A 26,130-nucleotide genomic window follows, 5' to 3' on the forward strand; every position below is an offset into this window, starting at 1 on the left:
GAGAATTCCACAGACTCAACACTCTCTGTGAGAAAAAGTGTTTCCTCATCTCCGTTCTAAATGGCCTACCCCTTATTCTTAAACTGTGGCCCCTGGTTCTGGACTCCCCCAACATCGGGAACATGTTTCCTGCCTCTAGTGAGTCCAAGCCCTTAACAATCTTATATGTTTTAATGAGATCTCCTCTCATCCTTCTAAGTATACAAAGTGCTTAAGAAGGAACTGCAGATGCTGGAAAATCGAAGGTAGACAAAAATGCTGGAGAAACTCAGCGGGTGCAGCAGCATCACAGGATCGAAGGAAATAGGCAACGTTTCAGGCCAAAACCAGTCTGAAGAAGGGTTTCGGCCCGAAATGTTGCCTATTTCGCTCCATAGATGCTGCTGCACCTGCTGAGTTTCTCCAGCATTTTTGTGTACCTTCCAGAGTATACAAGCCCAGCTGTTCCATTCTCTCAGCATATGACCGTCCCGCCATCCCGGGAATTAACCTTGTAAGTAGTCGCTCAAATGATTCATACCTTCTTCTGGTCGTTGCTGGATTTTCAACATGTTGAAAATTTTCGGCCACCTGCTGCGACTGATGGGTGCCGCGGCAAGTCGCCGAAAAAAATCGCGTAGGTGGGGACAAAGGGAATCTTATAAAAACGTACAAAATTCTTAAGAGGTTGGACAGGCTAGATGCAGGAAGATTGTTCCCAATGTTGGGGAAGTCCAGAACAAGGGGTCACAGTTTAAGGATAAGGGGGAAATCTTTTAGGACCGAGATGAGGAAAACATTTTTCACACAGAGAGTGGTGAATCTGTGGAATTCTCTGCCACAGAAGGTAGTTGAGGCCACAGTTCATTGGCTATATTTAAGAGGGAGTTAGATGTGGCCCTTGTGGCTAAAGGGATCAGGGGGTATGGAGAGAAGGCAGGGATGGGATACTGAGTTGGATTATCAGCCATGATCATATCGAATGGCGGTGCAGGCTCGAAGGGCCGAATGGCCCACTCCTGCACCTATTTTCTATGTTTCTATGACAGGCCCTCAAGTAATATTCAAGACAGCCTGTATCACGGTGTTAAAATCAACGTTGCAAGGACAACTGAAGAGATGTGGCCCAACTGAAAGGTTTACGTGGGTATAGAATCCAAACGTGTGTGACTTTTTCCTTCCATGTATTCTAGAGGACAAGGCCATCCTGCAGAACATGAAGCGAATCTTGTTGAAGAGTGAGGAGATGAGGGACCAGCGCTCGACACTGTTACAGCAGCTCCGAGATGCCATTCAAAAGGACGACATCACCACAACACTAGTAACCACAGACCATTCAGAAATGAAGGTTGGTGTGCAACTGTACACACACACACACACACACACACACACTGATGTCTCGCAAACAATAATATGGAGCAAGGAACCGCAGATGCTGGTTTGAACCGAAGATAGACTCTGAGTTTAGAAGGATGAGGGGGAGATCTTACCGAAACATATAAAATTATAAAAGGACTGGACAAGCTCGATGCAGGAAAAATGTTCCCAATGTTGGGCAAATCCAGAACCAGGGGCCACACAGTCTTAGAATAAAGGGGAGCCCATTTAAGACTGAGGTGAGAAAAAACTTTTTCACCCAGAGAGTTGTGAATTTGTGGAATTCCCTGCCACAGAGGGCAGTGGAGGCCAAGGATTTAAGAGAGAGTTAGATAGAGCTATAGGGGCTAGTGGAGTCAAGGGATAAGGGGAGAAGGCAGGCACGGGTTATTGATTGGGGACGATCAGCCATGATCACAATGAATGGCAGTGCTGGCTCGAAGGGCCGAACAGCCTCCTCCTGTACCTATTTTCTATGTTTCTATTTTCTACGTTTCTAAAAGCTGGAGTGACCCAGTGGGACAGTAACTCGTTGTCTGAAGAAGGGTCTCGACCCGAAGTGCCTATCAGTCTGAAGAAGGGTCTCGACTCGAAACGTCACCCGTTCCTTCTTCCCAGCTGCCTGTCCAGCTGAGTCACTCCAACATTTTGGGTCTATCTTCCATTTAAACCAGCATCTGCACTTCTTTCCTGCACATGCCGTCTGACCCGATCAGTTACTTTAACTTTTTGTGCCTATCTTTGTTACAACCAATAATCCTGGATTTGTGCATATGGGACATATAGATTGAAAGAGTGGTCTTAATTCAGTTCCGAAGTAACATTTGAGCTTAGTTGGCAGATATGGAGCAGCTTTGGTTCACTGAGTCGCGGCGACCATCGGTCACGGTGGCGCAGCGGTAGAGTTGCTGCCTTACAGCGAATCGAGGGCCAGGGACCCGGGTTCCATCCCGACTACGGGTGCTGTCTGTACGGAGTTTGCACGTTCTCCCCGTGACCTGCGTGGGTTTTCTCGGAGATCTTCGGTTTCCTCCCACACTCCAAAGACGTGCAGGTTTGTAGGTTAATTGGCTTGGTAAATGTAAAAATTGTCCCTAGTGTGTGTGTAGGATAGTGTTAATGTGCCCTGTTTCCGCACCATAACTCTAAACTAAACTAAACTCTGTGGTGTGCTGATGCATATTTCTATGCATTTCCTCATCCACTCCTTGTACACTAGGGCCAATATACAGAGTTTGAGTGTACCGAGGTACAGTGAAAAGCTTTTGTTGCGTGCTAACCAGTCAGCGGAAAGACAACACGTGATTACAATCGAGCCGTTTACAATGTACAGATACAGAATATCGTGAATGATGTTTAATGCAAAACAAAGCCAGCGAAGTCCCATTTAAAGATCTAATCTTTGCCAATGAACCTACAACCCCGCACGTATTTGGGGTGCAGGAGGAAACCGGGGGAAACCCACGCGGTCCCAGGGAGAACATGCGAACTCCACATAGACGACACCCATAGTCTGGATGGAACCCGAGTCTCGGGTGCTGTGAGGCAGTGGCTATACCAGCTGCACCACCGTGCCATCCACAATCCAAACTAACCACCTGACTGGATTTTGCTTATTCCATGAAGCATAATATGCCTCACATCCACAGCCTGGCCCAAATATTAACCTTGAGAAACTTCAGACTCTAAAACTGAAGTGGGACCCTACATGGGGCCCCTCAAGCCAATCGGCAAGATCACAGCTGATCCACAACCTTCAGCTTATCCCGTGGAAGAAAGAACTGCAGATGCTGGTAAAATCGACGATAGACACAAAATGCTGGAGTAACTCAGCGGGTGAGGCAGCATCTATGGAGAGAAGGAATGGTCGACGTTTCGGGTTGAGACCCTTGGGTGATCAGTACGGGAGTCAGGGGTTGTGGGCAGAAGGCAGGAGAATAGGGATAGGAGGGAAAGATAGATCAGCCACGGTTGAATGGCGGAATAGACTTGATGGGCTGAATGGCCTACTTCTACTATTCTTTATGACCGTATAACAATTTACAGAAGCCAATTAACCTACGCACCTGAGCGCCTTTGGAATGTGCGAGGAAATCGGAGCACCTGGGGTAAACTCACGTAAGAGCGTGCAAACTCCACACAGATGGCACCCGTAGTCAGGATCAAACTCGGATTCCTGGCGCTGTAAGGCTGCGCCACTGTGCCGCCCTGATAAATGGCTGACCCAATATCCTAAGACGTTATTTGCCCCTTCTCCACAACTCTTCATATGGAAAAGCAAACGCCTCTTGGCATCTACCCTGTTGTGGGCTCTCAACTTCAACAACACAGTCAAGCAAACGCAGGAGGGAGTGCAAAGAGAAAACCGTCAGATGCAGAATATATCACTTTGCACTGTTACACTTGGAGTTATTGGGTTATAATGCATGTAAACAGGATTGGAGGCCCAACCGCCCATGCCGACTAAAGGGCCTGTCCCACTTGCTGATTATTTCGGCATGACGGCGCGCGGTGTATTTTCAAGCGTTGCAACATTTTTTTGTCCCCGCTGGATTGTGAAATGTTCAAAATCTTTTAGCGACACTGATATGACGCCAGCAGTCGCCGAAAAAAATCGCTAAGTGGGACACAGGCCCTTAAGACGCCTCATCTACAGCAGTCCATGTTTGGCCCAACAGAGTCAGAGTATAAAAAAAATATGTAGGATCGAACTGCAGACGCTGATTTAAGTCAAAGGTAGACACAAATGCTGGAGTAACTCAGCGGGACAGGCAGCATCTCTGGGGAGGAGGCATGGGTGACCTTTCATCCTAAAAAAAAATAGTCTTGTAATGATTTGGAAAATGGAGGGAAAGGCAATTAACGTTTTCAAGAGAGCGTCATGAGCCCTGTCCCACTTACGCGACTTTTTCGGCGACTGCCGGCACCCGTCATAGGTCGCCGAAAATGTTCAACATGTTGAAAATCCAGCGGCGACCAGAAAGACGCTACGACTCTTTGGGCGACTGAGGAGACGACTCACGACCGTACAGGCCACACGTCGCGGGGTGAAGCCTGTACGGTCGTGAGTAGTCGCCCAAAGAGTCGTACCTTGTTCTGGTCGCCGCTGGATTTTCAACGCGTTGAACATTTTCGGAGACCCGCAACGACCTATGACGGGTGCCGGCAACTCACCGGAAAAAGTCGCGTAAGTGGGACAGGCCCTTAAGATTTAGTTCGTAGGGCTAACGGAATCAAGGGATATGGGGAGAAAGCAGGAACGGGGTACTGGATTGGAGATGATCAGCCATGATCACATTGGATGGCGGTGCTGGCTCGAAGGGCCGAATGGCCTGGCGACTCCTGCACGTATTGTCTATGTTTCTAACATTCATGACAGTGTAACCAAGACAGCCTGTATCGTGGTGTTGAAAACCAATGTCATTGCAGAAGCTGTTTGAAGAACAACTGAAGAAATACGACCAGCTGAAAGTTTACATTGACCAAAACCTGGCTGCCCAAGAAAACATCCTGAAGGCCCTGACTGATGCCAATGTCAAGTATGCTGCTGTCAGGAAAGCTCTCACTGAAGCAGAGCAGAAGTGAGTATCTGTTGGGGATGGTGTACCATGCTCATTAAGATGCTTTGGACTTTAGACTTTAGAGGTACAGCGCGGAAACATGCCCTTCTGCCCACCCAGTCACGGGTGATAGGAGCAAGTCTACTCGGCCCATCAAGTCTACTCTGCCCATCAATCATGGCTGATCTATCTCTCCCTCCTAACCCCATTCTCCTGCCTTCTCCCCTAGGTATGCAAGTAGTTGCCACAAAGAGCTCACTTACAAAGTTATACACCACATGGTTTGTGTGACAATAGACAATAGGTGCAGGAGGAGGCCATTCAGCCCTTCAAGCCAGCACCGCCATTCAATGTGATCATGGCTGATCATCCCCAATCAGTACCCAGTTCCTGCCTTCTCCCCATATCCCCTGACTCCGCTATCTTTAAGAGTTCTATCTAACTCTCTCTTGAAAGCATCCAGAGAACCGGCCTCCACCTTCTATGGCAGAGAATTCCACGCTCACAGCTCTCTGGGTGAAAAAGTGTCTCCTCATCTCCTTCTAAATGGCTTACCCCTTATTCTTAAACTGTGTGGCCCCTGGTTGTGGACTCCCCCAAACATCGGGAACACGTTTCCTGCCTCTAGCGTGTCCAAACCCTTTGGTGTGTGTGTGTGTGTGTGTGTGGCTCTATTGAGAGGTTTAATACCCAAGCCAACATGAACTGTCCTCCCTCACAGGTGGAATGATGCTACCCAGATGCTTGTGACTTCATTTGAAGCTTACGAAGACCTGATGAAGAAGTCTCAGGAAGGAAAGGAATTTTACGCCGATCTGGAAAACAAAGTAACAAAGCTGCTGGATAAAATGAAGGACATTTGCAAATTGCAGGAGGAACAAAGACAAGCGCTGCTAGAGCAGTAAGGATGATTTCCTGTTTCTCTCACAGTTTAATTTTGTTTATTGTCCTCACGTGTATCGAGGTACAGTTTAGTTGAGGTACAGGAGTCTGAAGAAGGGTCTCGCCCTGAAACCTCCCTGATTCCTACTCTCCACAGATGCTGCCTGACCCGCTGAGTTATTCCAGCACTCTGTGAAACGTCTCACCTATCCATGTTCTCCACAGATGCATCCTGACCCGCTGAGTTACTCCAGCACTCTGTGAAACGTCACCTATCCATGTTCTCCATAGATGCTGCTCCAGCACTCTGAAACGTCACCTATCCATGCTGAGTTACTGAGTTACTCCAGCACTCTGTGTCCTTATTGAATATGAGAATTACGTGCATAATGTAGGAAAAACAGGACTGCCATTGTTAGAGTGTGGAGTACCCCGCGACCTGTCCGAAGAAGGGTCTCGACCCGAAACGTCACCTATTCCTTCGCTCCATAGAGGCTGCCTCAACCGATGAGTTTCTCCAGCATTTTTGTCTACCATAGAAACACAGAAAACAGGTGCAGGAGGAGGCCATTCGGCCCTTCGAGCCAGCACCGCCATTCATTGTGATCATGGCTGATCGTTCCCAATCAATAACCCGTGCCTGCTTTCTCCCCCATATCCCTCGACTCCACTAGCCCCTAGTGCACTATCAAACTCTGCATTAAATCCATCCAGTGACTTGGCCTCCACTGCCCTCTGTGGCAGGGAATTCCATAGATTCACAACTTCACAGAGATCAGATTATCGTCAGTTGATGTTGTTTTTATATATATTTTCCAGGGAGATGAGAAAGAAGGCACCTCCAAGACCCACAGCCCCGAAACCCCTACAGAAACCTTCTGATGCAGAGCTGGAAGCCATGTCAAATATTGAAGACTTGGACATGCAGACGTTCAACGCAGGCCTTCCCTACAATGACTTGCCCAACGAGTTGACCAGCTTGCCGCCAAGTTCCCTTGCTGCTCACCTGGGGGTGATGGCCGGCGACGGGCCGTATCCTGCTGACCCTGCGGCGTACCCAAGGCCCAGGCTTTCGGGGCCGGATGTTTACTTTGCTGCTCGGACCACCAGCCCGCCTCTACAGCCGCCGTTGCCGGGCCAGCGGTTCGCGGCGGCCATGTATTACCACGGCGGCGTGGGTCCGCGGATGCCGGCGTCCGCCGGTGGCGTGGCCCAACCGCTCTACGCGGCGGGAATCAGCCATTCGGGCCCGCCTTCAGTCAGCGGCAGCTGCGGGCTCCCCAGTGGCGGGATGGGCCCGTCCGTCTCCTGCCCCGTCCTCCCGCAGAACATGTCCGCCTCCTCGCCTCCGCCAGCGCCGACCTTCCCCGCGGCCGGCCGGCTCCGAGACCCCGTCCCGGCGCAGCCCCACTTCACATCTGGACATTTCCCCCACAGAGGGACCTCGCCCCAACATCTGCCCCCCAACACTATCTGTGCTGCCCCGTCGATGGGTCACCCTTACAGCACCGGAGTTGCGTATGGCAACACGGGCTTGCACACGCCCGCCGAGCCCACCCTGGCCTACCCAGGGCAGTTCTGCGGGCAGATGCCCGGGGTGCAGACCCTGCCCCAGACGGCCCTGGGCATCAGGCCCTCCACCACCACCGTGGACAGCGTGCAGACTCCCATCTCCAGCTTCACGCCGGAGCCTCGCCTGGCCGTGGGCAGGCAGCCCGTGTACGAGGCGGCCATCCGGCAGCTCCCCGCCGCCGCTCCCGTGTCCGGTATAGGCGTGGTCTGCCAGTACCCGTACCAGCCCCGCTTCCCCAACATGCCCCCTTTCCCAGCCCCAGCCCAGCACGCGTACCCACACCCCGCCCCGCTCCATCCCGACCACCAGCGTCAGATGAGGCCTGTGATGATCAGCCAGCCACCTTACCAAGCGCCTTTCTACCCCCAGACCGGGCTGCCCTTCCAGCCCCAGCCCAGAGCTCAGAGCTCGGCACACATGCCCCCACCACAGCCTCAGGTCCACCCTCAGCACGGGATGCAGCCGCAGCTGAGACCTCACCTGTACCAGCAGCACCCCGCTCAAGAGCCCGTCCATCCGCCCACTCACCCCGGTAACGCTGGCTTCCCCGTAACACTGGCCGGAGTGCAGCCGCAGATTCCAGCGCCCATGGTTCCCCAGCGCCACGCCCTGCCCACTGCCACCGAGGCTCAGTCCAGGTCCTTGCTGCCGGCCTCACCTGGCCTCCCGCCCCAGCAGCCGTTCACGCCCCACCTCCACCCTGCCCTGCAGCCCGTGCCGCTCCCCAACATGGCCGCTCCCCAGCCCGTGCCTCTCCCCGGCCACATGGTGGCGCCGCAGCCCGTGCCGCTCCCCAACATGGCCGCTCCCCAGCCCGTGCCGCTCCCCGGCCACATGGTGGCGCCGCAGCCCGTGCCGCTCCCCAACATGGCTGCCCCCCAGCCCGTGCCTCTCCCCGGCCACATGGTGGCGCCGCAGCCCGTGCCGCTCCCCAACATGGCCGCGCCCCAGCCCGTGCCGCTCCCCGGCCACATGGTGGCGCCGCAGCCCGTGCCGCTCCCCAACATGGCCGCTCCCCAGCCCGTGCCTCTCCCCGGCCACATGGTGGCGCTGCAACCCGTGCCTCTGCCCAGCCACATGGCCGCCCCTCAGCCCGCCCCGCCCGGACCACCCTCCGCGGGCCCCCTGCAGCCGTTCAGTTCCGGCCCCTCTCTGCCCCCGACCCCGTCCCCTTCCCCAACGCCGGTGGCGCAAGGACAGGCGGGCTCTCTCCCCGCGGCCCTGATGCCCACCGCCATGCCCGGCCCGGCGGGCATCCAGCAGAGGCCGTCGCAGACCCTCGCGCCCGCGGCCACGCAGCCCGGCTCCGACCTCCCCTTCCAGCGGCAGAACTCGTCCACCGACGACCTGCTGTCCTCCAGCCCCGACGGGCAGCACGGCGGCGCCCAGACCGCTGTCACGCAGCCCCTCCTCCTGCCCACCAAGGCAGACGCCAAGGACGGACACAGGCCCAAGGGGATACAGATCATCGAGCAGGACCCCTACGAGAAGCCCGAGCACGTCAAGATGCTGCTCAACCAGTTGGGGAGCTTCAAGGTCATCGTTGACTCACTCGACAGACCTTCCTTTGGAAGCTTGACCGAGCTGGACTGCAAATGGAAAGACCTGCAAGTGAGTATAGTTGGTGGGAGGTCATGTAGCTGTTGTACAAGACCTTGGCTAGGCCACCTTTAGAGTATTAGAGTCAGACAGTGATACAGTGTGGAAACAGGCCCTTGGTCCATATCCCTTCAAACCTGTCCTATCCATGTACCTGTCTAACTGGTTCTTAAACATTGGGATAGTCCCAGCCTCAACTACCTCCTCTAGCAGCTTGTTCCATACACCCACCACCCTCAGTGACCCCTCTGATTCCTATTAAATCTTTTCCCCATTACCTTAAACCCATGTCCTATGGTCCTCGATATCCCTTACTCTGGGCAAGAGACTCTGTGCATCTACCCGAGTTGTGTTCAGTTCTGGGCACCATGTTATAGGAAAGATGTTGACAAGCTGGAAATTGTTACAGAGATTCACAAGGATGTTGCCAGGACTTGAGGGTGTGAGCAACAGGGAGAGGTTGAGGAGGCTGGGACTCCAATCCCTGGAGCGCAGGTAGGATGAGGGGTGATCTAGAATCATGTATAAAATCATGAGAGGAATAGATCGGGTAGATGCACAGAGTCTCTTGCCCAGAGTAGGGGAACCGAGGACCAGAGGACATAGGTTTAAGGTGAAGGGGGAAAGATTTGGAAGGAATCTGAGGGGTAACTTTTTCACACAGAGGGTATGGAACGAGTTGCTGGAGGAGGTAGTTGAGGCTAGGACTGTCCCATTGTTTAAGAAACAGACAGGTAGATGGATAGGACAAGTTCGAGGGATGTGGACCAAGCGCAGGCAGGTGGGACATGTTGGCCAGTGTGGGCAAGTTGGGCCGAAGGGCCTGTTTCCACACTCTTTGTCACCCTGTGACCCCTTGTGACCCTGTGTGTGTGACCCTGACCTGCAGGACGCCCAGGAGAAGGACGCTCGGCAGCTGTCCATCGCCATTGCGCGCTGCTACACCATGAAGAACCGGCACCAGGACATCATGCCGTACGACAAGAACAGGATCGTGATCCAGTCGGGCAAGGACGACTACATCAACGCCAGCATGGTGGAGGACTTGTCCTCGTACTGCCCGAGGATCATCGCCACACAAGCCCCGCTCCTGGGAACAGCCTCCGACTTCTGGCTCATGATCTACGAGCAGAAGGTCTCGCTGGTGGTCATGCTTGTCTCCGAGCAGGAGGTCGACAAGGTACGGACAGGATATTGGCCACGTCTACCCATCCATAGATGTGGACACTCCTGTTCAGTTTAGTATAGAAACATAGACAATAGGTGCAGGACGAGGCCATTCGGCCCTATTAGCCAGCTCCGCCATTCAATGTGATCGTGGCTGATCATCCCCAATCAGTACCCCAGTCCTGCCTTCTCCCCATATCCTCCACTATTTTTAAGAGCCCTATCTAGCTCTTTCTTGAAAACAACCAGAGATCCGGCCTCCACAGACTCACCACTCTCTGTGAGAAAAAGTGTCTCCTCGTCTCCGTTCTACACGGCTTACCCCTTATTCTTAAACTGTGGCCCCTGGTTCTGGACTCCCCCAACATCGGGAACATGTTTCCCGCCTCTAGCGTGTCCAAGCCCTTAACAATCTTATATGTTTCAATGAGATTCCCTTCATCCTTCTAAACTCCAGAGTGTACAAGCCCCAGCTGGTCCATTCTCTCAGCGAAACATAGAAAATAGGTGCAGGACAAGGCCATTCGGCCCTTTGAGCCAGCACTGCCATTCAATTTGATCATGGCTGATCATGCAAAATCAGTTCCCCGTTCCTGCTTTCTCCCCATATCCCTTGATTCCATTAGCCCTCAGAGCTAAATTTAACTCTCTTGAAAACATCCAGTGAATTGGCCTCCACTGCCAGAGATTTCCACAGATTCTCTGGGTGAAAGCGTTTTTCCTCACCTCAGTGCTTTATTGTCACGTGTGCCGAGGTACAGTGAAAAACTTTTGTTGCGTGCCATCAGGTCAGCGGAAAGACAATACATGAATGGCGGTGCTGGCTCGAAGGGCCGAATGGCCTCCTCCTGCACCTATTGTCTATGTTTCAATATAGGGCGGGGACCAGCCCCTTCAGCCCACCGAGTCTGCTCCGACCGGCGATCACCCCGTACATTAGCATTATCCTAAGTGAGGTTTGGGGTCGGGACCCTAAAGGTCACCTATTAGACTATTTTAGACAAGAGACAGTGATCATGGCTGATCATCCCCAATCAGCACCCCGTTCCTGCCTTCTCCCCATATCCCCTGACTGCTATTTTTATGAGCCCTAAGATGAGCTACAAAGATGCACGTCTTTGGAGCGTGGTAGGAAACGGGCGGGAGAATGGGGTTAGGAGGGAGAGATGGATCAGCCAAGATTGAATGATGAATTTGACTTGATGGGGTCGAATGGCCTGATTCTACCCCTGGTTGCTGGTGTAGATGTGGTTTGGTGACGCTGTGTGTTCTTCACTCTCGCTGTTGCAGCAAAAGGTGCTGCGTTACTTCCCGACGGAGCGGGGGCAGCAGATCGCGCACGGACCCATCACCCTCACGCTGACCACGCAGAAGATCACGCAGACCCACGTGGAGCGCATGATCGGGCTCCAGTACAGAGACCAGAGCCTCAAACGCACCATCATCCACCTGCAGTTTACCTCGTGGCCTGAGCTGTGAGTTCACGTTCTTATATAATGACTTCTTCTTCTTCTGTCGTGTGTCTTTTAGACCTGCAGCTCCGTTGAGACGAGCCAGGCCAACGTGTCATCGTCCAGGTCAATCAGACCTCGTTCACCATTCGGTGGCCAACCGGTGTTTGGGGCAACTGGTGACCATGTGCTCCACTGTCTGTGTTGGGTCCCCACACTGGCAGGAGGCGCTCACTGTCCACGAGGCCCCACCTCTACATCGCTACTCCGTAGCGTCCGACGCCCGTCCTCAAGCAGTTGAGGGTTGTCCACCTCTTTCAGGGCAGGTCCTGGCCAGGGACGTCCATGGGGTCATTGGTGTACTGGTGTAGCCATTACTAATAGAAACATAGAAACGATGTTGGGGGAGTCCAGAACCAGGGGCCACTGTTTAAGAATAAGGGGTTGGCCATTTAGAACGGAGACGAGGAGACACTTTTTCTCACAGAGAGTGGTGAGTCTGTGGAATTCTCTGCCTCAGAGGGCGGTGGAGCCCGGATCTCTGGATACTTTCAAGAGTGAGCTAGATAGGGCTCTTAAAGATAGCGGAGTTAGAGGATATGCGGAGAAGGCAGGAACGGGGTACTGATTGGGGATGATCAGCCATGATCACATTGAATGGCTCGAAGGGCCAAATGGCCTACTCCTGTACCTATTGTCTATTGTCTATTATCACCCATTCCTTCTCTCCAGAGATGCCGCCTGCCTCACTGAGATACTCCAGCATTTTGTGTCGATCTTAACCATACGAGTAATGTTTTTTTTACTGCAGTTCTCCATTCTGGGTCCCCATATTACAGGCTGGGCTGGAAAAATATTGAGTTCACGTGCGACTGAGAAATGGGCCCTTGTGGAAGGGTGGTTGAGAAGCAGCATCACAGAGGGCAAGAAGCAGTTGCTGCTTCCTAGCTTCCTACAATCAAGATGGGACCACTGGTGCTTGGTGGCTGGGTGTTGGTCAAGTGGGTTCTTTGGAAGTTGAAAAGAGATTTCAGTAACCAACCTGATCTCCCGGTGGCTCAGCACTTCAACTCCCCCTCCCATTCCCAATCCGACCTTTCTGTCCTGGGCCTCCTTCCATGGCCAGAGTGAGTCCCACTGTAAATTGGAGGAGCAGCACCTCATATTTCGCTTGGGTCATTTACACCCCAGCGGTATGAACATTGACTGGGTGGCAGTGTGAACTGTGAGGAAGATGCTATGAGAGTGCAGGGTGACTTGGACAGGTTGGGGGAGTGGGCAGATGCATGGCAGATGAAGTTTAATGTGGATAAATGTGTTGACCTCCAATTTCAGGTAGTCCTTGCTTTCTCCCTACTTCCCCTCCCCCTTCCCAGCTCTCCCACAGCCCACTGTCTCCACCTCATCCTTTCTTCCCCCCACCCCCACATCTGTTTGAAGAAGGGTCTCGACCAGAAACGTCGCCTATTCCTTCGCTCCACAGATGCTGCCTCACCCGCTGAGTTTCTCCAGCATTTTTGTCCACCTTCGATTTTTCCAGCATCTGCAGTTCTTTCTTAAACAATAATCAGTTCAGTTTAGTTTATTGTCACGACCTTGGTGGAGCCGAGATACCGGCTGGCAAAATTAGCGATGGTGAGACCCGGGTTCCATCCCGACTACGGGTGCTGTCTGTATGGAGTTTGCACATTCTCCCTTTAACCTGCGTGGGTTTTCTCTCGAGATCTTCGGTTTCAATAGACAATAGGTGCAGAAGTAGGCCATTCGGCCCTTCGAGCCAGCATCGCCATTCAATGTGACCATGGCTGATCATCCACAATCAGTACCCCGTTCCTGCCTTCTCCCCTTATCCCTTAACTCTGCTACCCTCCCACACTCCACAAAGACATGCGGGTTTGTAGGTTAATTATAAATGCATAAATGTAAATTGTCCCTGGAGTGTGCGTGGGATAATGTTAGTGTACGGGGATCGCTGGTCGGCGTGGACTTGGTAGGCTGAAGGGCCTGTTTCCGCGCTGTATCGCTAAACTAGACTAAACTAATGAAAGCGTGGCGGACCAGCAGTTGCTGGATAAACAGTGGTGGGCCCACAATGCGTGAGAATCTCCTGCTCCTGTATTTGCCACGTTACTGGAATAAAATCTTCATTTCATGTGTGTAACCATGTGACCTTTTTACCGCAGGGGTTTGCCGGAGAGTAAAAGTCACCTGTTGCGTTTTATCCAAGAAGTGCACGGACATTACCTGCACCAGCGTCCACTACACACACCTGTCGTTGTCCACTGCAGGTAACGTGATCTCCAAACTCGCAGCAAGGATGTGTGCTTGTGTCGAGTATTCACCAGGAACGTAACTGCTCATAGTCTGGAGTCATGGAGTCATACAGCGTGGAAACAGGCCCTTCCGCCCAACTTGCCCACACCGGCCTACATGTCCCAGCTACACTAATCCCCACCTGCCAGCGCTTGGTCCATATCCCTCCAAACCTGTCCTATCCATGTACCTGTCTAACTGTTTCTTAAACGATGGGATAGTCCCAGCATCAACTACCTCCTCTGGCAGCTTGTTCCATACACCCATCACCGTCTGTGTGGAAAAGTTACCCCTATTAAATATTTTCCCCTTTCACCTTGAACCTACGTCCTCTGGTCCTCGACCTCCCCACTCTGGGCAAGAGACTGTGCATCTACCCGATCTATTCCACTCATGGTGAAGTCATGGGGAAAGTAACACAGTTGTGAAATCTGTTTAACAAATGGGAACACGGTGAAGTGGTTAAGTTGTGTGAGAAGGAACTGCAGTTGCTGGTTTAAACTGAAGATAGACACAAACTGCTGGAGTAACTCAGCGGGACAGGCAGCATCTCTGGAGAGAAGGAATGGGTGACAGTTTTGGGTCGAGACCCTTCTTCAGACCTTCATTCTGAAGCTTTTTGTCTCCAGTTTAAACCAGCGTCTCCAGTTCTTTCCTACAAACCTGCACGTCTTTGGAGTGTGGGAGGAAACCGAAGATCTCTGAGAAAACCCACGCAGGTCACTGGGAGAACGTGTGGACTCCGTACAGACAGCACACGTAGTCGGGATGGAACCCGGGTCTCTGACGCTGTGAGGCAGCGGCCCTACCCGCTGCCGCCCAATACTATGTGTAGTATTATGCAATCTCTCATCTCAAAGTGTAGATGTCAGTGTCACTCCCATGCAAGGGCTGGTGATTCACAGGATTATCATGGCCCTCATTCGTCCTTTCTGAACACGTACAGGTTTGTAGGTTAGTTAGTTAAAATTGTAATGGTAAAGCAGTCACGGTGGCGCAGCGGTAGAGTTGCTGCCTCACAGCAAGATGCAGCGCCAGAGACCCGGGTTCCATCCCGACTACGGGTGCTGTCTGTATGGAGTTTGTACGTTCTCCCCGTGACCTGCATGGGTTTTTTTCCGAGATCTTCGGTTTCCTCCCACACTCCAAAGACGTGCGGGTTTGTAGGTTAATTGGCTTGGTGTAAATGTAACAATTGTCGAGTATAATGTTGTCCAGTGCTGAGTAATGCTCTACCTAGAGCTTTTCAGCGTTCTACATCAGATCCAGTAAATTGGCCCGTGTTTAGGATAGTGTTAGTGTGTGGGGATCGCTGGTAGTGTGGACTCAGTGGGCCGAAGGGCCTGATTCCACGCTGTAGTCTAAACTAAAGACTCAGAGGGCTGTTTCTGTGCGTGACGTACTTGTAGCCACTTGTGTCCCACTTACGCAACTTTTTCGGTGACTGCCGGCACCCGTCATAGGTCGTTGCAGGTCGAAAATGTTCAACGTGTTGGAAATCCAGCGGCGACCAGAAAGACGCTACGACTGAGGAGACGACTCACGACCGTACAGGCGACACGTCGCGGGGTGAAGCCTGTACGGTCGTGAGTAGTCGCCCAAAGAGTCGTATTTTCTGGATTTGTGGAAAATCTGGATTTCCAACATGTTGAACATTTTCAGCGACCTGCGAGGACCTATGACGGGTGCAGGCAGTCGCCGAAAAAGTCGCGTAAGTGGGACAGGCCCATTAGTGTACTTGTGTACGGCAAATAATCTCCTGTGTGTGTGTGTGTGTGCGCAAAGAGTGGGTCTCGCTGTACATTGGTGCATCAGATGGTAAAAGACCCGTTCAACTGTTTCAGTTCCGGAGTGAGGAGAACAGGAGCCTTCTGCCTGGTTTACGCAGCGGTGCAGGAAGTCGAAGCTGGCAACGGCATCCCCGATCTGCCGCGCATCGTCAGGAACATGAGGCAGCAGCGCAAACACATGCTGCACGACAAGGTGAGGCAGTGGGGCACACACACACACACACACACACACACACACACACACGGTGCAACACAGGGGGAGACAGTGACACACACACACACACACACACACACGGTGCAACACAGGGGGAGACAGTCGAACAGAGAGAGTCTCGCTCACACACAACACATACACACACAGTGTGACACACACACACACACACACACACGGGGAGACAGTGACACACACACACACACACGGTGCACACAGGGGGAGACAGTGACACACACACACACAACGGTGCAACACAGGGGGAGACAGTGACACACACACACACGGTGCAACACACACAGACACACACACACCACACACACGGTGCAACACAGGGGGAGACAGTGACACACACACACACGGTGCAACATAGGGGGAGACAGTGACACACACACACACACACACACACACGGTGCAACACAGGGGGAGACAGTGACACACACACACACGGTGCAACACAGGGGGAGACAGTGACACACACACACACACACGGTGCAAGACAGTAGGCAGAGACACACACCCACTCACACGGTGCAACACAGAGGGAGACAGTGACACACACACACACACACACACGGTGCAACACATGGTGAGACAGTGGGACACACACACACACGGTGCAAGCCTTTATAACAAGACAAATCGAATATAGGAGCAAAGAGGTCCTTCTGCAGTTGTACAGAGCCCTTAGTGAGATCACACCTGGAGTATTGTGTGCAGTTTTGGTCCCCTAATTTGAGGAAGGACATTCTTGCTATTGAGGGAGTACAGCGTAGGTTCACCAGGTTAATTCCCGGGATGGCGGGACTGTCATCTGCTGAGAGAATGGAGCGGCTGGGCTTGTACACTCTGGAGTTTAGAAGGATGTGAGAGGGAATCTCATTGAAACATATAAGATTGTTAAGGGCTTGGACACGCTAGAGGCAGGAAACATGTTCCCGATGTTGGGGGAGTCCAGAACCAGGGGCCACAGTTTAAGAATAAGGGGTATGCCATTTAGAACGGAGACGAGGAAACACTTTTTCACACAGAGAGTGGTGAGTCTGTGGAATTCACTGGTTGAGGCAGGTTCTCTGGATGCTTTCAAGAGAGAGCTAGATAGGGCTTTTAAAGATAGCGGAGTCAGGGGATATGGGGAGAAGGCAGGAACGGGGTACTGATTGGGGATGATCAGCCATGATCACATTGAATGGCGGTGCTGGCTCGAAGGGCCAAATGGCCTCCTCCTGCACCTATTGTCTATTGTCTATAAGACAGTGTGAGACAGTGGGGAACACATTCTTGCCACACCCAAAAGAGATGGACATTATCGAGCGATGCGAGATCTTGCAGCACTCCTGGTGAGTTCTGGAAATGAGCAATGGTACTGGGAGCCATGAAGTAACACAGCACGGAAACAGGCTGACTTGCCCACGCCGACCAACATGTCCCATCTACGCTAATCCCATCTGCCTGTGTCTGGCCCATATCCCTCAATAGACATAAACAATAGGTGCAGGAGTAGGCCATTCGGCCCTTCGTACCAGCACCGCCATTCAATGTGATCATGGCTGATCATCCACAATCAGTACCCCGTTCCTGCCTTCTCCCCATATCCCCTGACTCCGCTATTTTTAAGAGCCCTATCTAGCTCTCTCTTGAAAGCTCTCCCTCTAAACCTGTCTAAACGTTTCTTAAAGCCTCGTCCGGCAGCCTATTCTATACACCCACCACCGTTTGCCCCTAAGGTTCCTATTAAATCTTTCCCACATTAAACCTGTGCCCTGGTTCTCGATCCTCCTACTCTGTGTCAGAGCCGGTGTGCATCTACCCGACCTATTCCTCTTTGTACATCTACGTAGGATCTATTGGTACATGGTGAGAATGCAAGGCTTTGCTCTTGGCTGCGTCCTGTGTAAAACTCGAGCGGTCCTGGGCACGCTCCGCTGTACAGTATTTACAGGAGACAATGGCACGCCACTCAGTTCTAGCATTGTCTCATCTACGCTATTCACATCCTCTCCGAATGTTCTCCAGGGACGAGGAACTGCAGACACTGACTGAAGAATGTTACCCACAGAGTTGTGAATCTGTGGAATTCTCTGCCACAGAAGGCAGTGGTGGCCGATTCACTGGATGTTTTCAAGAGAGAGTTAGATTTAGTTCTTAGGGCTAACGGAATCAAGGGATATGGGGAGAAAGCAGGAACGGGGTACTGATTTTAGATGATCAGGCATGAACATATCGAATGGCGGTGCTGGCTCAAAGGGCCGAATGGCCTACTGCTGCACCTATTGTCTATGACTCCAAGAAGAGTCCTTAGCCAAAGCATCATAATAGATAATAGGTGCAGGAGTAGGCCATTCGGCCCTTCGAGCCAGCACCGCCATTCAATGTGATCATGGCTGATCATCCCCAATCAGTACCCTGTTCCTGCCTTCTCTCCATATCCCCTGACTCCGCTATCTTTAAGAGCCCTATCTAGCTCTCTCTTGAAAGTATCCAGAGAACCGGCCTCCACTGCCCTCTGAGGCAGAGAATTCAACAGACTCACCACTCTCTGTGAGAAAAAGTGTTTCCTCATCTCCGTTCTAAATGGCTTACCTCTTATTCTTAAACTGTGACCCCCTGGTTCTGGACTCCCCCAACATCGGGAACATGTTTCCTGCCTCTAGCGTGTCCAAACCCTTAATAATCTTATATGTTTCAATAAGATTCCCTCTCATCCTTCTAAACTCCAGAGTGTACAAGCCCAGCTGCTCCATTCTATCAACATATGACAGTCCCGCCATCCCGGGAATTAACCTTGTAAACCTATGCTGCAATCCCTCAATAACAAGAATGTCCTTCCTCAAATTAGGGGACCAAAACTGCACTCAAGGTGTGGTCTCACTATGGCCCTGTACAACTGCAGATGGACCTCTTTGCTCCTATACTGATTGGGGATGATCAGCCATGATCACATTGAATAGCAGTCTGGCTGGAAGGGCCGAATGGCCTACTCCTGCACCTATTGTCTATACTCCTCTTGTTATAATGGCCAATGCTTTGTGTCTTCCCCTCTGTAGCTCCAACTGAAGTACTGCTATGAAGCCATCCTGAAACATGTGGAGCAGGTTCTACTGAGGCATGGAGTTGCCACCAACCTGTCCACCAAGGCACCCACCTGTTCATCTCAAAAGGTATTTGTAGTGTTTACTAATTGTTAACGCTGCTGCACCACGTATTGTAATTATGAAGCATCAGTCTGAAGAAGGGTCTCGACCCGAAGTGTCACCCATTCCTTGTCTCCAGAGATGCTGCCTGTCCCGCTGAGTTACCCCAGCATCTTGTGTCTACCCTTGAAATTATGGAGCCAACTGCATTGTGTCACCAGAACAGAACCTGTGGTGTCACGGTGGCGCAGCGGGAGAGCCGCTGCCTCAACCGGGGTTTCATCCTGACTACGGGTGCTGTCTGTACAGAGTTTGCACGTTCTCCCCGTGACCTGCGTGGGTTTTCTCCGGGTGCTCTAGCTTCCTCCCACACTCCAAAGACGTGCGGGTTTGCAGGTTAATTGGTTTCTGTAAATTGCCCCTAGTGTGTATCATGCGAAATTGGGATAACATAGAACTAGTGTACGGGCGATCATTGGTCGGCATGGTCTCGATGGGCCGAAGGGCCTGCTTCCACGCTGTATCACTAAACCATTCCAAGTTTTAACTGTGTACGAGGAATAGTTCAGAAACCAAGATAGGAAGATAGGAAATAAGTGCAGGAGTAGACCATTCTGCCCGTTCAATGTGATCATCCAGAATCCTACTTTCTCCCCTTATCCCTTGACTCCGTTAAGATACAAGATGGTGCCCAACTCAGACGACTCTTTGCGCTCTGGTGACAGAAGTGTATCTGCAATCGCTCATCACCAGCGCTCCATTCTTTTAAATCTATCCGCACACTGTGGACGGCGCGATTGTAATCATGTGTTGTCTTTCCGCTGACTGGTTAGCGCGCAACAAATGCTTTTCACTGGACCTCGGTACACGGGACAATAAACTAGACTGAACTGAACTCAATTGGGACACGCCACAACTGTCCTCACATGTGCCTTCTCACATCTTGTCTCTGAAGCTGCTTTAACTCCTCTCCCCTGAGGAAGAGCAAACATGGAACAGTACAGCACACAAACAGGCCCTTCAGCCCACAATGTCCGTGCCAAATATCATGCCAAGCTAAACTAATCACTTTGCCTGCCCCATATCCCTCTAAATCTGTCCTACCTGTCCAAATGTTTCTAAAACACTGCGATGGTCCCAGACTCAACTACCTCCTCCGGCAGCTCGTTCCATGCACCCACCACCCTCTGTGTGTGTGTAAAAACAAAAAAAAAAAAAAAATACTCATCTGGTTCCCATTAACTCTTTCCTTTTATTCCATGTACATCTGTGTAACAGCTTCTTAAACACCACTATGGTACCAGCCTCCACCACCCACCCCTGGCAGCGCGTTGCAGGCACCCACCACCCTCTGTGTAAAACACATCCCCGTTAAATGATTAATGCCTTGCACCCACTTCCTGCCTGTCTAGAAACCCTTTCGAGAACCGCTACTGAGAACTATATTCTGCACTCTGTATCTTTCCCCTTTACTCTGCCTATTGTGCTAGAGTTTGGCTTGATTGTATTTATTGTAGTTTAGAGGTACAGGCCCCCAGGCCCACCGAGTCCACACCGACCAGCGACCCCCGCACACTAACACTATCCTATAGGTGGACAAAAATGCTGGAGTAACTCGGCGGGTCAGGCAGCATCTATGGAGCGAAGGAATTGGTGTTGTTTCCTTTAAACTGAGCCCCCTTCACCATAAAGCTATGCCCTCTTGTCTTTGAAATTTCCACCCTGAGGTATAGCATTACCGACTGCCCCCCCCATACCTACGCCTCGTAACTTCAATCAACTCTCCCCTCCATCTCCAAAACTAGTCTCGAGTGGTTTATCGATCGTCTCATGTCCCAGATAGGACAATGACATTCTCACTTGCTGCCGTACAACAGAATATGTACACGGAGCATGTTGTAAAACCCATAGACTATCGTGTTGTGTGTTATTTTTTTAATTCGTATGTCTGTATGGTGAAAAAGCATTTTGTTGGCTCTGTACTTGTACTCTGCACAACGACAATGAAGTTGAATCTAATCTAATCTAAACAACAGCAAAAAAGTGTGCTCCCCCTCCCATTCCCACCCTGACCTTTCTGTCCTGGGCCTCCTCCATTGTCAGAGTGAGCCCCAGCATAAATTGGAGGAACAGCACCTCGTATTTCACTTGGGTAGCTTACACCCCAGCGGTATGAACAATGACTTCTCTAACTTCAAGTAGCCCTTCGAGCAACTCTCTCTCTCTCCGCCCCTCCGCCCCTCCCCCGTCCTAGCCGTCCTGCTAGTTTCACTGTTTGTTATCACCTCTTCCACAGCCAACAATGGACCATTGTGGGCTCTGCCTTTCCCTGGTCATCCGTGCCGGCTCTGAATGTTCCTTCTCTCCGGAGAGGCTGCCTGTCCCGCTGAGTTACTGCGGCATTTTGTGTCCTTATCTTTAGCGAACCCATTCAAGTCTTGTCCAACCTCTCTAGGTTACCCAATACTCTCTAATCCTAGCATCATTCTGATACACCTCCTCCGCACCGTCTCCAAAGCCTCCACATCCTTCCTGGAATTATGCAATTAACAGTCGTAAATATGCAGCGTTGATCTGTTCAATGTGTTCGTCTGAAATGGACCTTGTTTGCAGTTATAGAGTAATCGAGTTAAACTGTGTGGAAGCAGGCTCTTCATGGATACAGTGTGGAAACAGGCCCTTCATAGAGTGTTACAGTGTGGAAACAAGCCCATCTTGCTCACAGTGGCCAACGTGTCCCAGCTACACTAGTCCCACCTGCCTGCGTTTGGTCCATATCCCTCCAAACCTGTCCTATCCAAATACCTGTCTAACTGTTTCTTAAATGATGGGATAGTCCCAGCCTCAACTACCTCCTCTGGCAGCTTGTTCCATACACCCACCACCCTCTGTGTGAAAAAGTTACCCCTCAGATTCTTATTAAATCTGTTTCCCTTCACCTTGAACCTATGTCCTCTGGTCCTCGATTCCCCTACTCTGGGCAAGAGACTGTGTGTGTCTACCCGATCTATTCCTCTCATGATTTTATACACCTCTATAAGATCACCCCTCATCCTCCTGCACTCCATGGAATAGAGACCCAGCCTACTCAACCTCTCCCTATAGCTCACACCCTCTAGTCCTGGCAACATCCTCGTAAATCTTTTCTGAACCCTTTCAAGCTTGACAATATCTTTCCTATAACATGGTGCCCAGAACTGAACACAATATTCTAAATGTGGTCTCACCAACGTCTTATACAACTGCAACATGAAGTCACAGAGTGATACAGTGTGGAAACAGGCCCTTCGGCCCAACTTGCCCACACCGGCCAACATGTCCCAGCTACAGTAGTCCCACCTGCCTGCGCTTGGTCCATATGCCTCCAGACATGTGTTGACTGTGTGTTTGTGTGTGCCCTGCAGAGTTACAGTCGGCAAGAACTGCAGGACTTAGTGCTGGGCGGTGACCTGCCCATCAGCTCCATTCAAGCCACCATTGCCAAGCTGAGTATCAGGGCATGTGCCGGGGGCGCTGGCGAGGGCAGGGCCGGCCCACTGCCCCCCCTGGAGCCAGTGCCCGACCCCCCTCCCATCCTCCAGCAGGACCCGCCCATCAAGGCCCCCCGAGCTGTGGAGGAACCGCCTTCACCACCGCTGCCGGCCGAGACCACCCTGGACACCGGCCAACCCAGCCAGGCCCTGGACACAAGCGGGACCACCCACACGCCCAGCGCCGCCAACCACACCCACACGGAGACCGAGGCAGAGAGCAAGGCGGCCTCCCTCGACCTCCTCGCCTCCCTCACCGCAGAAGCCTTCACTCTGGACACCAACCCCCGCAACAGGCAGAAGATCAGCAAGCACAACTTCCTCCAGCACCAGAACAACGGGCAAGGTCTCCAGACGCCTACCACAGGCGAGGACCCGCTCAGCCAGCTCGACCCACTGTGGACCCTGAACAAGACGTGATGGCTCTCTCCCTCTCTCTCCCTCTCTCTCTCTCCCTCGCTCTGTCTCAACGCCTCTTGTTCTGTAGCGGGGGCTGGGAAGAGGAAAATGTGATCGGGCCTTTCGTGGGGACGTCAGTGAAATAGGCTCCCGGTTTGTTCTGTATAAATCAGAAAGAGCTGTATCCTGTATGCCGTATAGCTCCTACATGTATACCAGTGAGGAGTTGTCCCTCCCCATAGCATCAATGTAAACAGTAAATTATTGCTCTGTGTAAACCACTCATCTACTCTGGTGTTTGCCGCCAGGTCGATTGGTACCAAGAGTTGTCGGGATGTCGGAACTTTGTTCACTCTCTAGACCGGCTGCTTTTCGGACATCTCGCACGACAATTTGTTTAATTTCAAGAATTTATAACAAATCACCATTCTGCACAAATTGCCCTGCTTTTTGCTCACGGCCAAAATAGTTCCCCCCGCTGTCGATAAGTTGTTTTACTCTTGCTCTCCGGTTTGTATCACGACTGAGGCATGTTTCTCCGCAACCTTGTGGATGTGGTCTTTGCAAGCTGCTATCCATCTATCTATCCATCTATCCCCTGGTTATGTTCTCATTACTCCCCGACTCTGGGCTCTGATCCAGTTGCACGGGGTGACGACTTTGCTGTTGAGTCTTAACTGTGAAGGTCTCTGGTCGACTTGCATGAAGGGCGGCCTGTGGTGGATCTGCCTGGAGAATTGCCTCCTCCTGATGCCCGCCTCAGCAGTTGTGCAGGTCCCTGCTGTTGGGGGCTGCCTGCCGGGTTTTTGTTAGCAAGGGTGGAGAGCAAATGTTGGTTCAACTGCGCTGGTGGTACAGCCTTGTTTTAGAAGTGCATCAACTCCAAGTCCTTGCCGAGCAGCAGTGTAAACTACCCGGGCAGGCGGCTAGACTAGTCTCACAGGTGAATGGACCTCCAGCCACTCCTTGCTGAACCTGTCCAACCAGACATGAGTGGACAACACAGACAGACACAGAGTGCTGGAGTAACTCAGCGGCTCACGTAACATCTTTGGATGCGTGACGGTTCGGGTCGGTACACCTGCTTCAGACTGAAAGTCCGAACAGTTGCCAATTGTGAAGCCAGAGGAAGGAATGTTGGTGGAAGGGGGATATAGGTGTGAGTCTAGGTGGGGCATGGGGGAGGGAGGGAGAGGGGGAAAGGACAGAGAGCTGTGGGGCAACAGTCGGAGGGTTTGTAAATACCTTAAAATTAGAGAATGTTCATACCCTTCTTCAGATCAAGTAAGTGTCCCGACCCGAAACGTCACCTATCCATGTTCTCCACAGATGCTGCCTGACCCGCTGAGTTACTCCAGCACTCTGTGAAACGTCACCTATCCATGTTCTCCACAGATGCTGCCTGACCCGCTGAGTTACTCCAGCACTCTGTGAAACGTCACCTATCCATGTTCTCCACAGATGCTGCCTGACTCCCTGTGAAACGTGAGTTACTCCAGATGCACTCCCGCTGAGTTACTCCAGCACTGTGAAACGTCACCTATCCATGTTCTCCACAGATGCTGCCCGACCCGCTGGGTTACTCCAGCACACTGTGAAACGTCACCTATCCATGCTCTCCACAGATGCTGCCTGACCCGCTGAGTTACTCCAGCACTCTGTGAAACGTCACCTATCCATGTTCTCCACAGATGCTGCCTGACCCGCTGAGTTACTCCAGCACTCTGTGAAACGTCACTCTGTGAAGACGTCACCTATCCATGTTCTCCACAGATGCTGCCTGACCCGCTGAGTTACTCCAGCACTCTGTGAAACGTCACCTATCCATGTTCTCCACAGATGCTGCCTGCCCCGCTGAGTTACTCCAGCACCCTGTGAAACGTCACCTATCCATGTTCTCCACAGTTGCCTGACTCCCAGCACTCTGCATCTTTGTGTTTGAGTTTAGGAGTTGAATTTTGCGAGCTGCTTTGACATCATTTCTACAATGAATTCTATTTCAGTCTGTGCAGAAGGTGGAGGTGAATGGCAACGGTTGGGAGAATCCCTGTGAGGGGGGGCAGGGAAGAAGGGATGTACAAGTGTGCATGTTGATCACCAGACGGCAGTGATTGTGACCATTTTCCCCTCTCGCCTGTACCATTTTCTGCTGCTTGATTCCTAGTCAACTAAATGATAGCTAAGAGGGAGATGTGTGTGGTAACTTCCCCTCTCGTTTCCCCCCCAGAAATCTAACGTGCCTGCTTCAAGTTTGTTTGGAGAAAGATGCCTTTGTTTTGAAGGCATCCACTCTCATTCCAAGAACCGAAAGCGGAGTCAAAAGGGCCTGTCCCACTTGGGAGTCATTTGCGCATCATGCAGGGACGCTGCATGCGACCGCTCGCCGCTGTCTACGGCACCACGCACCATGCGTGCGTAATGCACGCCACAACGCCCGCGTTGTGACGTGTAAATGATGACACACAAATAACTCCCAAGTGGGACAGGCCCCAAAGTCTTGATCCTCAAAATGAGACCAATTGCAGCAACGGGCAATCTTATTTCAAATAGTTTAGATGTAGATTTGGACACAATATGATGTTTAAAACAAAATAGACACAGAGTGCTGGAGTAACTCAGCGGGTCAGGCAGAATCTGTGGGGAACATGGATAGGGGACGTTTCACAGAGTGCTGGAGTAACTCAGTGGGTGCAGGCAGCATCTGTGGAGAACAAGGAAATAGGTAACGTTTCACACGGTCGAACTCAGCGGGTCTGGGTTTCGGCCCGAAACGTTGCCTATTTCCAGAAGGGTTTCGGCACGAAACGTTGCCTATTTCCAGAAAGGTTTCGGCCCGAAACGTTGCCTATTTCCTTCGCTCCATAGATGCTCCTGCACCATAACTCAGCGGGTCAGGCAGCATCTGTGGGGAACATGGATAGGTGACGTTTCACACGAGTGCTGGAGTAACTCAGCGGGTCAGGCAGCATTTGTGGGGAACATGGATAGGTGACGTTTCACACGAGTGCTGGAGTAACTCAGCGGGTCAGGCAGCATCTGTGGAGAGAGGAATGGGTGACGTTTCTGGTTGAGCCTTCTCCAGACTCTTCAGGAACAGCAGATGCTGGTTTACAAAAGAGAAGTGCTGGGGTAACAATAGAATGTGTTTTGAGGGTTTGGCTTGAG

At 51.8% G+C, this 26,130-nt stretch overlaps 1 protein-coding gene across 1 annotated transcript in view; it reads left to right on the forward strand.

Annotated features, from left to right (window-relative positions):
* ptpn23a (protein tyrosine phosphatase, non-receptor type 23, a) overlaps positions 1-24,137 on the forward strand; it is a 66,684-nt gene extending 42,547 nt beyond the window's left edge. The window contains exons 17-26 of the mRNA XM_055666128.1: positions 1,173-1,327; positions 4,786-4,937; positions 5,638-5,817; positions 6,618-8,982; positions 9,860-10,150; positions 11,428-11,612; positions 13,772-13,876; positions 15,746-15,884; positions 18,950-19,063; positions 22,441-24,137. Of these exons, the coding sequence (XP_055522103.1) occupies positions 1,173-1,327; positions 4,786-4,937; positions 5,638-5,817; positions 6,618-8,982; positions 9,860-10,150; positions 11,428-11,612; positions 13,772-13,876; positions 15,746-15,884; positions 18,950-19,063; positions 22,441-22,986 (4,232 nt within the window). The 3' untranslated portion in view covers positions 22,987-24,137. The remainder of the gene's footprint in view (positions 1-1,172; positions 1,328-4,785; positions 4,938-5,637; positions 5,818-6,617; positions 8,983-9,859; positions 10,151-11,427; positions 11,613-13,771; positions 13,877-15,745; positions 15,885-18,949; positions 19,064-22,440) is intronic.
* The last annotated feature ends 1,993 nt before the right edge of the window (positions 24,138-26,130 follow it).

Source organism: Leucoraja erinacea, unplaced genomic scaffold (assembly GCF_028641065.1).
Source record: "Leucoraja erinacea ecotype New England unplaced genomic scaffold, Leri_hhj_1 Leri_195S, whole genome shotgun sequence".
Classification (NCBI taxonomy): domain Eukaryota; kingdom Metazoa; phylum Chordata; class Chondrichthyes; order Rajiformes; family Rajidae; genus Leucoraja; species Leucoraja erinaceus.